We start from the raw sequence: 19410 nt of genomic DNA, 5'->3' as shown, positions 1-19410 counted from the left end.
AAATAATACAAATATAGTTACCAAGTGAATGCAAAATAAAGGGGACATTGCCTAAGCCAAGTTTCTTCACCTACTATACCAGTCGCTATCAACTTATAATTGAAGGCGATATTGACCATTTTTGCTCTACTTTTCCCTCTCTCCCCATACCTATAAATTCTATGAATAAATAGGTGGTGTACACCAGAGCATGAAAGGTCATCATCATTTTTAAACTAAGAAATAAAATTGGAGGCTCTCCCTTCATAATTTTGCAAATGTGTGCGTACTGGCCCTTTAAGGCCATGAACGCGCAGGTGTGCACGCCCTGCGGGAGACAGTGTCCGGACCAGGAAGTGAGTGCCGGCGTCTCCCAGGAGAGAGATGCCGCCGGGAACTCACTCGTCCATGGCCGAGACCATCAGAGGTTAAATGAGGACGACGGTCCGCGGCCATAGACGTTACACTCATATACGATCATTGTACTACTTAGTGATGTCATCATCAGGAGTTGGTAGCGCCAGAGTTCTAGCTTGGCTCCCCTTCATCCAGGGCAAAGATTCAAAGCACTGCCCTAGCCCTGTGTCTTAATACCCAGTCCAAGGCAGAGCGTCTTGTTGCCAGTACACGGAAACGTCCCCCGCAATAGAACCCCATATTATGGGCAATATGAAATGGTTTTCTCCAATACTGGATTAGATTGCGGATAATACAATCAGTCCGGCCTTTGTGTGCAGATTTTCTGAGCGTCTCTTCTCTTGCAGGGTGTTGGTCGTTTCCTCTACCATCGTCTTTAACCTTGGTGTGGAGTGTGGAGTATGATGGCCAGAATCAGAGCCGTTTTCTTTGTCTGGTGCCCGGAGTATATAACTTGGCTGTAACTTTGTGGTTCTTAAATAGTAATCAAAGTCGCCCTGGAATGTTCCATACCTTGAATGCAGCTACGGTGAGGATCATCGGCAACCAGCAGTATCTTCTTCAGTATGGACTTCGTAGACCTCATATCATTGTACCAATATCTAAGACGAGTCCTCGCTCATCTCCTTCCTCCGAAAACTTGGAAACTCATTCATCTAGTCCCACAAGTATCTACTGGCCTTCTCCAGCGACTGCACTTCTCAGGTCTTGGGAGTTCTCCACGCCATCAAGTGCTTTCATTCCTGCATTAGTAAATGGAGATCTGGATCCTCCCAATACTCCACCATTTATGAGTGAGAACATCAATCCTCTAGTTCTTCCTTCATTACGTGTACAAGATGTTGGTGCACAAATAAGTCACGTTGTGTCTCCCGAGACTCTCCATTTCTCTGCCTTATCATCTCCACATACTAACAAGTTTCCAGACATTGCGACGTGCTTTGTAGCCAAGACTGGACATGATGAGGTGTTGGAAAATCAGGAAATCATCTCAGGTAATCCCATTTTTAGTTCAATCAGTGCTCGAGAGATCAACTACTTCCATTTTTGGTCCATCAGTGTATGATTGTTTGGGGTCCCGGGTGATCGGGCTCGAGTGCCATGTCCCTTTCCCTGCTATACCTGACACCGCAACGTCCATACATATATGGCTGTCTCTGGCACTGCCGCTCAACCCATTCAAGTGGGACCCCCAACAAAGGGATAGGCCATTCCCGGAAAACCCAGATGTGAACCTATTAAACATCAATTTACAGCTTACAAATAGGATTAATCTACAAAAAAAAGATTTGTAACGTTGAAATACATTGTGTTTATAATATGCCTGTGTTATACTTCAGAGCTGCACTCACAATTCTGCAGGCTTCAGAGCTGAAATCTCCCAGCATTCCCTGCTTGGATTGGAGCGATCTCTGATCTCAAGAGTTGCGGCAGGAGCAGGCTTGTGTAACACAGCCCCACTACTGCCGCTGATCTCACAGGACAGCACCCGCCAAATCACCATGACGTCACGATGCAGGGGCTAGCACCCAATCGTGAGGTATATATTTGTCATAGGTCGTTAGGGGTTAAGGCGGACATACCCTTTAAATTAGTTGCGGATATCGCTTCAAGGTGGGACCTAATTCAGACTGCTAAGGACTTTTTATATGGTAAGATTATCGTGTAAAGTATCGTAAGGTCAGAAAAAGTTTACCATTATTGGCTAGTGTGAACATGTTCAGCGATCGCCCGATCAGCCAGAAATTGCTGGATTGTCACTGCCTGAATCTTTTGTGATTGCCTAAAAAATTCTCAGCGTTCTTAGTCTGAAAGGGTTTGTGTGAGATGAGTCTGATGAGGAAACCCCTGTAATGCAGACTCTAGACTCCAAAATTAAATCCGACTCAGTCAGGCTCCGCATCCATTCACTCAGTTCTTTGTCCGGTCCTCCTTGGTGGTGCAGGGACTGTCCTGACCTCACAGTAGTGCGCTGGTCTCCGGAAAACTGCAGAGTTGACTGCCAGAAAATTGCGGCCAGGAGAGAGACGAGGCCGGTTTAGCTGCTGTGCTTGGCACAGGTGGGTGGCCGCCAAAATTGGAGGGAGGTGACAGGACCTGGGAAGACGTCCATCTGCATTACATAATGGGCCATAAAAGGGGGTTTTCCAGTAACTAAAAATTGATGGACTGTCCTCAGTATAGGCCATCAATAGCTGATCGGCGGGGGTCCCGGGAGTCAGACCCCGACCAATCAGCTGTTTTGAAGGCGGAGCAGTGCTCGTAGGAGCGCTGCACCCCCTTCGTTTCTCTTCACTTCAATGGGAGAAGGCGGCTGCAATACTGTAAACCGCCGCGAAATGCGTGTCCAAGATTCACAGTGAGAAAGTAAAAATGAAAAGGAAGCAGCACTCGTATGTGCTGCACCCCATTTAAAACGGCTAATCGTCAGGGGTCCCGGAAGTTGGACCCCAACCAATCAGCTGTTGATGGCCTATCCTGAGGATAGGCCATCAATTTCTAGGGACTGGAAAACCCATTTAATGTGGGCTGCTGCCATGGAAGCCAGGAGTCTGGGAGGTCTCAACTTTTTGTGAGAATCTCCCGGGCCCCCCTACACCTAGGGCACCCCCTGAAACGAAAGAATTAAGCCGATTACTACGGCACGTCCCAAATAGTGATAAACATTCTGATTTATTCATTGTAGGGGAGCGTGATCGACCTTGTGATGAACAGAAACTTCCCGTGGAGCTGGGTAGGTAAAACTTTATTTTGTACATTTTGTATCGGATTAAGATGGGCTTCACACATGGCGAGTCCGGGGAGAGTCCGGGGAGAGTCCGGGGAGAGTGGGGGTTCAGAACGGCACCACTATTGCTGTGGCTTCAGGGTCTTTATTCTTCAAAGTGTGACATTTTTTTGTATGTGTTTTATCCCCCAATAAATGACATCACCACAATCAGAGGCGTAAAGTGAAGCTCCGGGGGCCCGATGCACAATCTGTGACCATGACACTGGTACCTTCTTATGTGGCAGAGAGGCCTCCTCAAGAACCAGGGACTGACGCCACCGCTGCACCCCTACATTATATTATTATATTCTCCTCACACACCAGAGACAGACATCACCGCTGCACCCCTACATTATATTATTATATTCCTCACACACCAGAGACAGACATCACCGCTGCACCTCTACATTATATTATTATATTCTCCTCACACACCAGAGACAGACATCACCGCTGCACCTCTACATTATATTATTATATTCTCCTCACACACCAGAGACAGACATCACCGCTGCACCTCTACATTATATTATTATATTCCTCACACACCAGAGACAGATATCACCGCTGCACCTCTACATTATATTATTATATTCTCCTCACACACCAGAGACAGACATCACCGCTGCACCTCTACATTATATTATTATATTCTCCTCACACACCAGAGACAGACATCACCGCTGCACCTCTACATTATATTATTATATTCTCCTCACACACCAGAGACAGACATCACCGCTGCACCTCTACATTATATTATTATATTCCTCACACACCAGAGACAGACATCACCGCTGCACCTCTACATTATATTATTATATTCTCCTCACACACCAGAGACAGACATCACCGCTGCACCTCTACATTATATTATTATATTCTCCTCACACCAGAGACAGACATCACCGCTGCCCCTCTACATTATATTATTATATTCTCCTCACACCAGAGACAGACATCACCGCTGCCCCTCTACATTATATTATTATATTCTCCTCACACACCAGAGACAGACATCACCGCTGCACCTCTACATTATATTATTATATCCTCCTCACACACCAGAGACAGACATCACCGCTGCACCTCTACATTATATTATTATATTCTCCTCACACACCAGAGACATCACCGCTGCACCTCTACATTATATTATTATATTCTCCTCACACACCAGAGACAGACATCACCGCTGCACCTCTACATTATATTATTATATTCTCCTCACACCAGAGACAGACATCACCGCTGCACCTCTACATTATATTATTATATTCTCCTCACACACCAGAGACAGACATCACCGCTGCACCTCTACATTATATTATTATATTCCCCTCACACACCAGAGACAGACATCACCGCTGCACCTCTACATTATATTATTATATTCTCCTCACACACCAGAGACAGACATCACCGCTGCACCTCTACATTATATTATTATATTCTCCTCACACACCAGAGACAGACATCACCGCTGCACCTCTACATTATATTATTATATTCTCCTCACACACCAGAGACAGACATCACCGCTGCACCTCTACATTATATTATTATATTCTCCTCACACCAGAGACAGACACCACCGCTGCACCTCTACATTATATTATTATATTCTCCTCACACACCAGAGACAGACATCACCGCTGCACCCCTACATTATATTATTATATTCTCCTCACACACCAGAGACAGACACCACCGCTGCACCTCTACATTATATTATTATATTCTCCTCACACACCAGAGACAGACATCACCGCTGCACCTCTACATTATATTATTATATTCTCCTCACACACCAGAGACAGACATCACCGCTGCACCTCTACATTATATTATTATATTCTCCTCACACCAGAGACAGACATCACCGCTGCACCTCTACATTATATTATTATATTCTCCTCACACCAGAGACAGACATCACCGCTGCACCTCTACATTATATTATTATATTCTCCTCACACACCAGAGACAGACATCACCGCTGCACCTCTACATTATATTATTATATTCTCCTCACACACCAGAGACAGACATCACCGCTGCACCTCTACATTATATTATTATATTCTCCTCACACACCACAGACACCACCGCTGCACCTCTACATTATATTATTATATTCTCCTCACACACCAGAGACAGACATCACCGCTGCACCTCTACATTATATTATTATATTCCTCACACCAGAGACAGACACCACCGCTGCACCTCTACATTATATTATTATATTCTCCTCACACACCAGAGACAGACATCACCGCTGCACCTCTACATTATATTATTATATTCTCCTCACACACCAGAGACAGACATCACCGCTGCACCTCTACATTATATTATTATATTCCCCTCACACACCAGAGACAGACATCACCGCTGCACCTCTACATTATATTATTATATTCCCCTCACACACCAGAGACATCACCGCTGCACCTCTACATTATATTATTATATTCTCACACACCAGAGACAGACATCACCGCTGCACCTCTACATTATATTATTATATTCTCCTCACACCAGAGACAGACATCACCGCTGCACCTCTACATTATATTATTATATTCTCCTCACACACCAGAGACAGACATCACCGCTGCACCTCTACATTATATTATTATATTCTCCTCACACACCAGAGACAGACATCACCGCTGCACCTCTACATTATATTATTATATTCTCCTCACACACCAGAGACAGACATCACCGCTGCACCTCTACATTATATTATTATATTCCCCTCACACACCAGAGACAGACATCACCGCTGCACCTCTACATTATATTATTATATTCTCCTCACACACCAGAGACAGACATCACCGCTGCACCTCTACATTATATTATTATATTCTCCTCACACACCAGAGACATCACCGCTGCACCTCTACATTATATTATTATATTCCCCTCACACCAGAGACAGACATCACCGCTGCACCTCTACATTATATTATTATATTCCTCACACACCAGAGACAGACATCACCGCTGCACCTCTACATTATATTATTATATTCTCCTCACACACCAGAGACAGACATCACCGCTGCACCTCTACATTATATTATTATATTCTCCTCACACACCAGAGACAGACATCACCGCTGCACCTCTACATTATATTATTATATTCCCCTCACACCAGAGACAGACATCACCGCTGCACCTCTACATTATATTATTATATTCTCCTCACACACCAGAGACAGACATCACCGCTGCACCTCTACATTATATTATTATATTCTCCTCACACCAGAGACAGACATCACCGCTGCACCTCTACATTATATTATTATATTCTCCTCACACCAGAGACAGACATCACCGCTGCACCTCTACATTATATTATTATATTCTCCTCACACACCAGAGACAGACATCACCGCTGCACCTCTACATTATATTATTATATTCTCCTCACACCAGAGACAGACATCACCGCTGCACCTCTACATTATATTATTATATTCTCCTCACACACCAGAGACAGACATCACCGCTGCACCTCTACATTATATTATTATATTCCCCTCACACACCAGAGACAGACATCACCGCTGCACCTCTACATTATATTATTATATTCTCCTCACACACCAGAGACAGACATCACCGCTGCACCTCTACATTATATTATTATATTCCTCACACACCAGAGACAGACATCACCGCTGCACCTCTACATTATATTATTATATTCTCCTCACACACCAGAGACAGACATCACCGCTGCTCCTCTACATTATATTATTATATTCTCCTCACACACCAGAGACAGACATCACCGCTGCACCTCTACATTATATTATTATATTCTCCTCACACACCAGAGACAGACATCACCGCTGCACCTCTACATTATATTATTATATTCTCCTCACACACCAGAGACAGACATCACCGCTGCACCTCTACATTATATTATTATATTCCTCACACACCAGAGACAGACATCACCGCTGCACCTCTACATTATATTATTATATTCTCCTCACACACCAGAGACAGACATCACCGCTGCACCTCTACATTATATTATTATATTCCTCACACACCAGAGACAGACATCACCGCTGCACCTCTACATTATATTATTATATTCTCCTCACACACCAGAGACAGACACCACCGCTGCACCTCTACATTATATTATTATATCCTCCTCACACACCAGAGACAGACATCACCGCTGCACCTCTACATTATATTATTATATTCCTCACACACCAGAGACAGACATCACCGCTGCACCTCTACATTATATTATTATATTCTCCTCACACACCAGAGACAGACATCACCGCTGCACCTCTACATTATATTATTATATTCTCCTCACACACCAGAGACAGGCATCACCGCTGCACCCCTACATTATATTATTATATTCTCCTCACACACCAGAGACAGACATCACCGCTGCACCTCTACATTATATTATTATATTCTCCTCACACACCAGAGACAGGCATCACCGCTGCACCTCTACATTATATTATTATATTCTCCTCACACACCAGAGACAGACATCACCGCTGCACCTCTACATTATATTATTATATTCCTCACACACCAGAGACAGACATCACCGCTGCACCTCTACATTATATTATTATATCCTCCTCACACCAGAGACAGACATCACCGCTGCACCTCTACATTATATTATTATATTCCTCACACACCAGAGACAGACATCACCGCTGCACCTCTACATTATATTATTATATTCCTCACACCAGAGACAGACATCACCGCTGCACCTCTACATTATATTATTATATTCTCCTCACACACCAGAGACAGACATCACCGCTGCACCTCTACATTATATTATTATATTCTCCTCACACACCAGAGACATCACCGCTGCACCTCTACATTATATTATTATATTCTCCTCACACACCAGAGACAGACATCACCGCTGCACCTCTACATTATATTATTATATTCTCCTCACACACCAGAGACAGACATCACCGCTGCACCTCTACATTATATTATTATATTCTCCTCACACACCAGAGACAGACATCACCGCTGCACCTCTACATTATATTATTATATTCCTCACACACCAGAGACAGACACCACCGCTGCACCTCTACATTATATTATTATATTCTCCTCACACACCAGAGACAGACATCACCGCTGCACCTCTACATTATATTATTATATTCTCCTCACACACCAGAGACAGACATCACCGCTGCACCTCTACATTATATTATTATATTCTCCTCACACACCAGAGACAGACATCACCGCTGCACCTCTACATTATATTATTATATTCTCCTCACACACCAGAGACAGACATCACCGCTGCACCTCTACATTATATTATTATATTCTCCTCACACACCAGAGACAGACATCACCGCTGCACCTCTACATTATATTATTATATTCTCCTCACACACCAGAGACAGACATCACCGCTGCACCTCTACATTATATTATTATATTCTCCTCACACACCAGAGACAGACATCACCGCTGCACCTCTACATTATATTATTATATTCTCCTCACACACCAGAGACAGACATCACCGCTGCACCTCTACATTATATTATTATATTCCCCTCACACACCAGAGACAGACATCACCGCTGCACCTCTACATTATATTATTATATTCCCCTCACACCAGAGACAGACACCACCGCTGCACCTCTACATTATATTATTATATTCTCCTCACACCAGAGACAGACATCACCGCTGCACCTCTACATTATATTATTATATTCTCCTCACACACCAGAGACAGACATCACCGCTGCACCTCTACATTATATTATTATATTCCTCACACACCAGAGACAGACATCACCGCTGCACCTCTACATTATATTATTATATTCTCCTCACACACCAGAGACAGACATCACCGCTGCACCTCTACATTATATTATTATATTCTCCTCACACACCAGAGACAGACATCACCGCTGCACCTCTACATTATATTATTATATTCTCCTCACACACCAGAGACAGACATCACCGCTGCACCTCTACATTATATTATTATATTCTCCTCACACACCAGAGACAGACATCACCGCTGCTCCTCTACATTATATTATTATATTCTCCTCACACACCAGAGACAGACATCACCGCTGCACCTCTACATTATATTATTATATTCTCCTCACACACCAGAGACAGACATCACCGCTGCACCTCTACATTATATTATTATATCCTCCTCACACACCAGAGACAGACATCACCGCTGCACCCCTACATTATATTATTATATTCTCCTCACACCAGAGACAGACATCACCGCTGCACCTCTACATTATATTATTATATTCTCCTCACACACCAGAGACAGACATCACCGCTGCACCTCTACATTATATTATTATATTCCTCACACACCAGAGACAGACATCACCGCTGCACCTCTACATTATATTATTATATTCTCCTCACACCAGAGACAGACATCACCGCTGCTCCTCTACATTATATTATTATATTCTCCTCACACACCAGAGACAGACATCACCGCTGCACCCCTACATTATATTATTATATTCTCCTCACACACCAGAGACAGACATCACCGCTGCACCTCTACATTATATTATTATATTCTCCTCACACACCAGAGACAGACATCACCGCTGCTCCTCTACATTATATTATTATATTCTCCTCACACACCAGAGACAGACATCACCGCTGCACCTCTACATTATATTATTATATTCTCCTCACACACCAGAGACAGACATCACCGCTGCACCTCTACATTATATTATTATATTCTCCTCACACACCAGAGACAGACATCACCGCTGCACCTCTACATTATATTATTATATTCTCCTCACACACCAGAGACAGACATCACCGCTGCACCTCTACATTATATTATTATATTCTCCTCACACACCAGAGACAGACATCACCGCTGCACCTCTACATTATATTATTATATTCTCCTCACACACCAGAGACAGACATCACCGCTGCACCTCTACATTATATTATTATATTCTCCTCACACACCAGAGACAGACATCACCGCTGCACCTCTACATTATATTATTATATTCTCCTCACACACCAGAGACAGACATCACCGCTGCACCTCTACATTATATTATTATATTCCTCACACACCAGAGACAGACATCACCGCTGCACCTCTACATTATATTATTATATTCTCCTCACACACCAGAGACAGACATCACCGCTGCACCTCTACATTATATTATTATATTCTCCTCACACACCAGAGACAGACATCACCGCTGCACCTCTACATTATATTATTATATTCTCCTCACACACCAGAGACAGACATCACCGCTGCACCTCTACATTATATTATTATATTCTCCTCACACACCAGAGACAGACATCACCGCTGCACCTCTACATTATATTATTATATTCTCCTCACACACCAGAGACAGACATCACCGCTGCACCCCTACATTATATTATTATATTCTCCTCACACACCAGAGACAGACATCACCGCTGCACCTCTACATTATATTATTATATTCTCCTCACACACCAGAGACAGACATCACCGCTGCACCCCTACATTATATTATTATATTCTCCTCACACACCAGAGACAGACATCACCGCTGCACCTCTACATTATATTATTATATTCTCCTCACACACCAGAGACAGACATCACCGCTGCACCTCTACATTATATTATTATATTCTCCTCACACACCAGAGACAGACATCACCGCTGCACCTCTACATTATATTATTATATTCTCCTCACACACCAGAGACAGACATCACCGCTGCACCTCTACATTATATTATTATATTCTCCTCACACACCAGAGACAGACATCACCGCTGCACCTCTACATTATATTATTATATCCTCCTCACACACCAGAGACAGACATCACCGCTGCACCTCTACATTATATTATTATATTCTCCTCACACCAGAGACAGACATCACCGCTGCACCTCTACATTATATTATTATATTCTCCTCACACCAGAGACAGACATCACCGCTGCACCTCTACATTATATTATTATATTCTCCTCACACCAGAGACAGACATCACCGCTGCACCTCTACATTATATTATTATATTCTCCTCACACACCAGAGACAGACATCACCGCTGCACCTCTACATTATATTATTATATTCTCCTCACACCAGAGACAGACATCACCGCTGCACCTCTACATTATATTATTATATTCCCCTCACACACCAGAGACAGACATCACCGCTGCACCTCTACATTATATTATTATATTCTCCTCACACACCAGAGACAGACATCACCGCTGCACCTCTACATTATATTATTATATTCTCCTCACACCAGAGACAGACATCACCGCTGCACCTCTACATTATATTATTATATTCTCCTCACACACCAGAGACAGACATCACCGCTGCACCTCTACATTATATTATTATATTCTCCTCACACCAGAGACAGACATCACCGCTGCATCTCTACATTATATTATTATATTCCTCACACACCAGAGACAGACATCACCGCTGCACCTCTACATTATATTATTATATTCTCCTCACACACCAGAGACAGACATCACCGCTGCACCTCTACATTATATTATTATATTCTCCTCACACACCAGAGACAGACATCACCGCTGCACCTCTACATTATATTATTATATTCTCCTCACACCAGAGACAGACATCACCGCTGCACCTCTACATTATATTATTATATTCTCCTCACACACCAGAGACAGACATCACCGCTGCACCTCTACATTATATTATTATATTCCTCACACACCAGAGACAGACATCACCGCTGCACCTCTACATTATATTATTATATTCCTCACACACCAGAGACAGACACCACCGCTGCACCTCTACATTATATTATTATATTCTCCTCACACACCAGAGACATCACCGCTGCACCCCTACATTATATTATTATATTCCTCACACACCAGAGACAGACATCACCGCTGCACCTCTACATTATATTATTATATTCTCCTCACACCAGAGACAGACATCACCGCTGCACCTCTACATTATATTATTATATTCTCCTCACACACCAGAGACAGACATCACCGCTGCACCTCTACATTATATTATTATATTCCTCACACACCAGAGACAGACATCACCGCTGCACCTCTACATTATATTATTATATTCCCCTCACACACCAGAGACAGACATCACCGCTGCACCTCTACATTATATTATTATATTCTCCTCACACACCAGAGACAGACATCACCGCTGCACCTCTACATTATATTATTATATTCCTCACACACCAGAGACAGACATCACCGCTGCACCTCTACATTATATTATTATATTCTCCTCACACACCAGAGACAGACATCACCGCTGCACCCCTACATTATATTATTATATTCTCCTCACACACCAGAGACAGACATCACCGCTGCACCTCTACATTATATTATTATATTCTCCTCACACACCAGAGACAGACATCACCGCTGCACCTCTACATTATATTATTATATTCTCCTCACACACCAGAGACATCACCGCTGCACCTCTACATTATATTATTATATTCTCCTCACACACCAGAGACAGACATCACCGCTGCACCTCTACATTATATTATTATATTCTCCTCACACACCAGAGACAGACATCACCGCTGCACCTCTACATTATATTATTATATTCTCCTCACACACCAGAGACAGACATCACCGCTGCACCTCTACATTATATTATTATATTCCCCTCACACACCAGAGACAGACATCACCGCTGCACCTCTACATTATATTATTATATTCCCCTCACACACCAGAGACAGACATCACCGCTGCACCTCTACATTATATTATTATATTCTCCTCACACACCAGAGACAGACATCACCGCTGCTCCTCTACATTATATTATTATATTCCTCACACACCAGAGACAGACATCACCGCTGCACCTCTACATTATATTATTATATTCTCCTCACACACCAGAGACAGACATCACCGCTGCACCTCTACATTATATTATTATATTCCTCACACACCAGAGACAGACATCACCGCTGCACCTCTACATTATATTATTATATTCTCCTCACACACCAGAGACAGTTATCACCGCTGCACCTCTACATTATATTATTATATTATCCTCACACACCAGAGACAGACATCACCGCTGCACCTCTACATTATATTATTATATTCTCCTCACACACCAGAGACAGACATCACCGCTGCACCTCTACATTATATTATTATATTCCCCTCACACACCAGAGACAGACATCACCGCTGCACCTCTACATTATATTATTATATTCTCCTCACACACCAGAGACAGACATCACCGCTGCACCTCTACATTATATTATTATATTCTCCTCACACACCAGAGACAGACATCACCGCTGCTCCTCTACATTATATTATTATATTCTCCTCACACCAGAGACAGACATCACCGCTGCACCTCTACATTATATTATTATATTCCTCACACACCAGAGACAGACATCACCGCTGCACCTCTACATTATATTATTATATTCCTCACACACCAGAGACAGACATCACCGCTGCACCTCTACATTATATTATTATATTCTCCTCACACACCAGAGACAGACATCACCGCTGCACCTCTACATTATATTATTATATTCTCCTCACACACCAGAGACAGACATCACCGCTGCACCTCTACATTATATTATTATATTCTCCTCACACACCAGAGACAGACATCACCGCTGCACCTCTACATTATATTATTATATTCTCCTCACACACCAGAGACAGACATCACCGCTGCACCTCTACATTATATTATTATATTCTCCTCACACACCAGAGACAGACATCACCGCTGCACCTCTACATTATATTATTATATTCTCCTCACACACCAGAGACAGACATCACCGCTGCACCTCTACATTATATTATTATATTCTCCTCACACACCAGAGACAGACATCACCGCTGCACCTCTACATTATATTATTATATTCTCCTCACACACCAGAGACAGACATCACCGCTGCACCTCTACATTATATTATTATATTCTCCTCACACACCAGAGACAGACATCACCGCTGCACCTCTACATTATATTATTATATTCTCCTCACACACCAGAGACAGACATCACCGCTGCACCTCTACATTATATTATTATATTCTCCTCACACCAGAGACAGACATCACCGCTGCACCTCTACATTATATTATTATATTCTCCTCACACACCAGAGACAGACATCACCGCTGCACCTCTACATTATATTATTATATTCTCCTCACACACCAGAGACAGACACCACCGCTGCACCTCTACATTATATTATTATATTCTCCTCACACCAGAGACAGACATCACCGCTGCACCTCTACATTATATTATTATATTCCTCACACCAGAGACAGACATCACCGCTGCACCTCTACATTATATTATTATATTCTCCTCACACACCAGAGACAGACACCACCGCTGCACCTCTACATTATATTATTATATTCTCCTCACACACCAGAGACAGACATCACCGCTGCACCTCTACATTATATTATTATATTCTCCTCACACACCAGAGACAGATATCACCGCTGCACCTCTACATTATATTATTATATTCTCCTCACACCAGAGACAGACATCACCGCTGCTCCTCTACATTATATTATTATATTCTCCTCACACACCAGAGACAGACATCACCGCTGCACCTCTACATTATATTATTATATTCCTCACACACCAGAGACAGACATCACCGCTGCACCTCTACATTATATTATTATATTCTCCTCACACACCAGAGACAGACATCACCGCTGCACCTCTACATTATATTATTATATTCTCCTCACACACCAGAGACAGACATCACCGCTGCACCTCTACATTATATTATTATATTCTCCTCACACACCAGAGACAGACATCACCGCTGCACCCCTACATTATATTATTATATTCCCCTCACACACCAGAGACAGACATCACCGCTGCACCCCTACATTATATTATTATATTCCTCACACACCAGAGACAGACATCACCGCTGCTCCTCTACATTATATTATTATATTCTCCTCACACACCAGAGACAGACATCACCGCTGCACCTCTACATTATATTATTATATTCTCCTCACACACCAGAGACAGACATCACCGCTGCACCTCTACATTATATTATTATATTCTCCTCACACACCAGAGACATCACCGCTGCACCTCTACATTATATTATTATATTCTCCTCACACACCAGAGACAGACATCACCGCTGCACCCCTACATTATATTATTATATTCTCCTCACACCAGAGACAGACATCACCGCTGCACCTCTACATTATATTATTATATTCCTCACACACCAGAGACACCACCGCTGCACCTCTACATTATATTATTATATTCTCCTCACACACCAGAGACAGACATCACCGCTGCACCTCTACATTATATTATTATATTCTCCTCACACACCAGAGACAGACATCACCGCTGCACCTCTACATTATATTATTATATTCTCCTCACACACCAGAGACAGACATCACCGCTGCACCTCTACATTATATTATTATATTCCTCACACACCAGAGACACCACCGCTGCACCTCTACATTATATTATTATATTCTCCTCACACACCAGAGACAGACATCACCGCTGCACCTCTACATTATATTATTATATTCTCCTCACACACCAGAGACAGACATCACCGCTGCACCTCTACATTATATTATTATATTCTCCTCACACACCAGAGACAGACATCACCGCTGCACCTCTACATTATATTATTATATTCCTCACACACCAGAGACAGACATCACCGCTGCACCTCTACATTATATTATTATATTCTCCTCACACACCAGAGACAGACATCACCGCTGCACCTCTACATTATATTATTATATTCTCCTCACACACCAGAGACAGACATCACCGCTGCACCTCTACATTATATTATTATATTCTCCTCACACACCAGAGACAGACATCACCGCTGCACCTCTACATTATATTATTATATTCTCCTCACACACCAGAGACAGACATCACCGCTGCACCTCTACATTATATTATTATATTCTCCTCACACACCAGAGACACCACCGCTGCACCTCTACATTATATTATTATATTCCTCACACACCAGAGACAGACACCACCGCTGCACCTCTACATTATATTATTATATTCTCCTCACACCAGAGACAGACATCACCGCTGCACCTCTACATTATATTATTATATTCTCCTCACACACCAGAGACAGACATCACCGCTGCACCTCTACATTATATTATTATATTCTCCTCACACACCAGAGACTGACATCACCGCTGCACCTCTACATTATATTATTATATTCTCCTCACACACCAGAGACAGACATCACCGCTGCACCCCTACATTATATTATTATATTCTCCTCACACACCAGAGACATCACCGCTGCACCTCTACATTATATTATTATATTCTCCTCACACACCAGAGACATCACCGCTGCACCTCTACATTATATTATTATATTCTCCTCACACACCAGAGACAGACATCACCGCTGCACCCCTACATTATATTATTATATTCCCCTCACACACCAGAGACAGACATCACCGCTGCACCTCTACATTATATTATTATATTCTCCTCACACACCAGAGACAGACATCACCGCTGCACCTCTACATTATATTATTATATTCTCTTCACACACCAGAGACAGACATCACCGCTGCACCTCTACATTATATTATTATATTCTCCTCACACCAGAGACAGACATCACCGCTGCACCTCTACATTATATTATTATATTCTCCTCACACACCAGAGACAGACATCACCGCTGCACCTCTACATTATATTATTATATTCTCCTCACACACCAGAGACAGACATCACCGCTGCACCTCTACATTATATTATTATATTCCTCACACACCAGAGACAGACATCACCGCTGCACCTCTACATTATATTATTATATTCTCCTCACACACCAGAGACAGACATCACCGCTGCACCTCTACATTATATTATTATATTCTCCTCACACACCAGAGACAGACATCACCGCTGCTCCTCTACATTATATTATTATATTCCTCACACACCAGAGACAGACACCACCGCTGCACCTCTACATTATATTATTATATTCCTCACACACCAGAGACAGACATCACCGCTGCACCTCTACATTATATTATTATATTCTCCTCACACACCAGAGACAGACATCACCGCTGCACCTCTACATTATATTATTATATTCCTCACACACCAGAGACAGACATCACCGCTGCACCTCTACATTATATTATTATATTCTCCTCACACACCAGAGACAGACATCACCGCTGCACCTCTACATTATATTATTATATTCTCCTCACACACCAGAGACAGACATCACCGCTGCACCTCTACATTATATTATTATATTCCTCACACACCAGAGACAGACATCACCGCTGCACCTCTACATTATATTATTATATTCTCCTCACACACCAGAGACAGACATCACCGCTGCACCTCTACATTATATTATTATATTCTCCTCACACACCAGAGACAGACATCACCGCTGCACCTCTACATTATATTATTATATTCTCCTCACACACCAGAGACAGACATCACCGCTGCACCTCTACATTATATTATTATATTCTCCTCACACACCAGAGACAGACATCACCGCTGCACCTCTACATTATATTATTATATTCTCCTCACACACCAGAGACAGACATCACCGCTGCACCTCTACATTATATTATTATATTCTCCTCACACACCAGAGACAGACATCACCGCTGCACCTCTACATTATATTATTATATTCTCCTCACACCAGAGACATCACCGCTGCACCTCTACATTATATTATTATATTCTCCTCACACACCAGAGACAGACATCACCGCTGCACCTCTACATTATATTATTATATTCTCCTCACACACCAGAGACAGACATCACCGCTGCACCTCTACATTATATTATTATATTCTCCTCACACACCAGAGACAGACATCACCGCTGCACCTCTACATTATATTATTATATTCCTCACACACCAGAGACAGACATCACCGCTGCACCTCTACATTATATTATTATATTCTCCTCACACACCAGAGACAGACATCACCGCTGCACCTCTACATTATATTATTATATTCTCCTCACACACCAGAGACAGACATCACCGCTGCACCTCTACATTATATTATTATATTCTCCTCACACACCAGAGACAGACATCACCGCTGCACCCCTACATTATATTATTATATTCTCCTCACACACCAGAGACAGACATCACCGCTGCACCTCTACATTATATTATTATATTCTCCTCACACACCAGAGACAGTCATCACCGCTGCACCTCTACATTATATTATTATATTCCTCACACACCAGAGACAGACATCACCGCTGCACCTCTACATTATATTATTATATTCTCCTCACACACCAGAGACAGACATCACCGCTGCACCTCTACATTATATTATTATATTCTCCTCACACACCAGAGACAGACATCACCGCTGCACCTCTACATTATATTATTATATTCTCCTCACACACCAGAGACAGACATCACCGCTGCACCTCTACATTATATTATTATATTCCTCACACACCAGAGACAGACATCACCGCTGCACCTCTACATTATATTATTATATTCTCCTCACACACCAGAGACAGACATCACCGCTGCACCCCTACATTATATTATTATATTCTCCTCACACACCAGAGACAGACATCACCGCTGCACCTCTACATTATATTATTATATTCTCCTCACACACCAGAGACAGACATCACCGCTGCACCTCTACATTATATTATTATATTCCCCTCACACACCAGAGACAGACATCACCGCTGCACCTCTACATTATATTATTATATTCTCCTCACACACCAGAGACAGACATCACCGCTGCACCTCTACATTATATTATTATATTCCCCTCACACCAGAGACAGACATCACCGCTGCACCTCTACATTATATTATTATATTCTCCTCACACCAGAGACAGACATCACCGCTGCACCTCTACATTATATTATTATATTCCTCACACACCAGAGACAGACATCACCG

The 19410-nt window shown here is 42.6% G+C and overlaps 1 protein-coding gene across 1 annotated transcript in view; it reads left to right on the top strand.

Moving 5' to 3' along the window:
* The first annotated feature begins 794 nt into the window (after positions 1 to 794).
* LOC142663107 (uncharacterized) overlaps positions 795 to 19410 on the top strand; it is a 67774-nt gene continuing 49158 nt past the window's right edge. Inside the window, exons 1-2 of the mRNA XM_075841408.1 lie at positions 795 to 1391; positions 3083 to 3130. Of these exons, the coding sequence (XP_075697523.1) occupies positions 899 to 1391; positions 3083 to 3130 (541 nt within the window). The 5' untranslated portion in view covers positions 795 to 898. The remainder of the gene's footprint in view (positions 1392 to 3082; positions 3131 to 19410) is intronic.

Source organism: Rhinoderma darwinii, chromosome 11, assembly GCF_050947455.1.
Source record: "Rhinoderma darwinii isolate aRhiDar2 chromosome 11, aRhiDar2.hap1, whole genome shotgun sequence".
NCBI classification, from domain to species: domain Eukaryota; kingdom Metazoa; phylum Chordata; class Amphibia; order Anura; family Rhinodermatidae; genus Rhinoderma; species Rhinoderma darwinii.
Note: the sequence above shows the minus strand (reverse complement) of the source record. Positions and strands in the feature narration are given on the sequence as shown.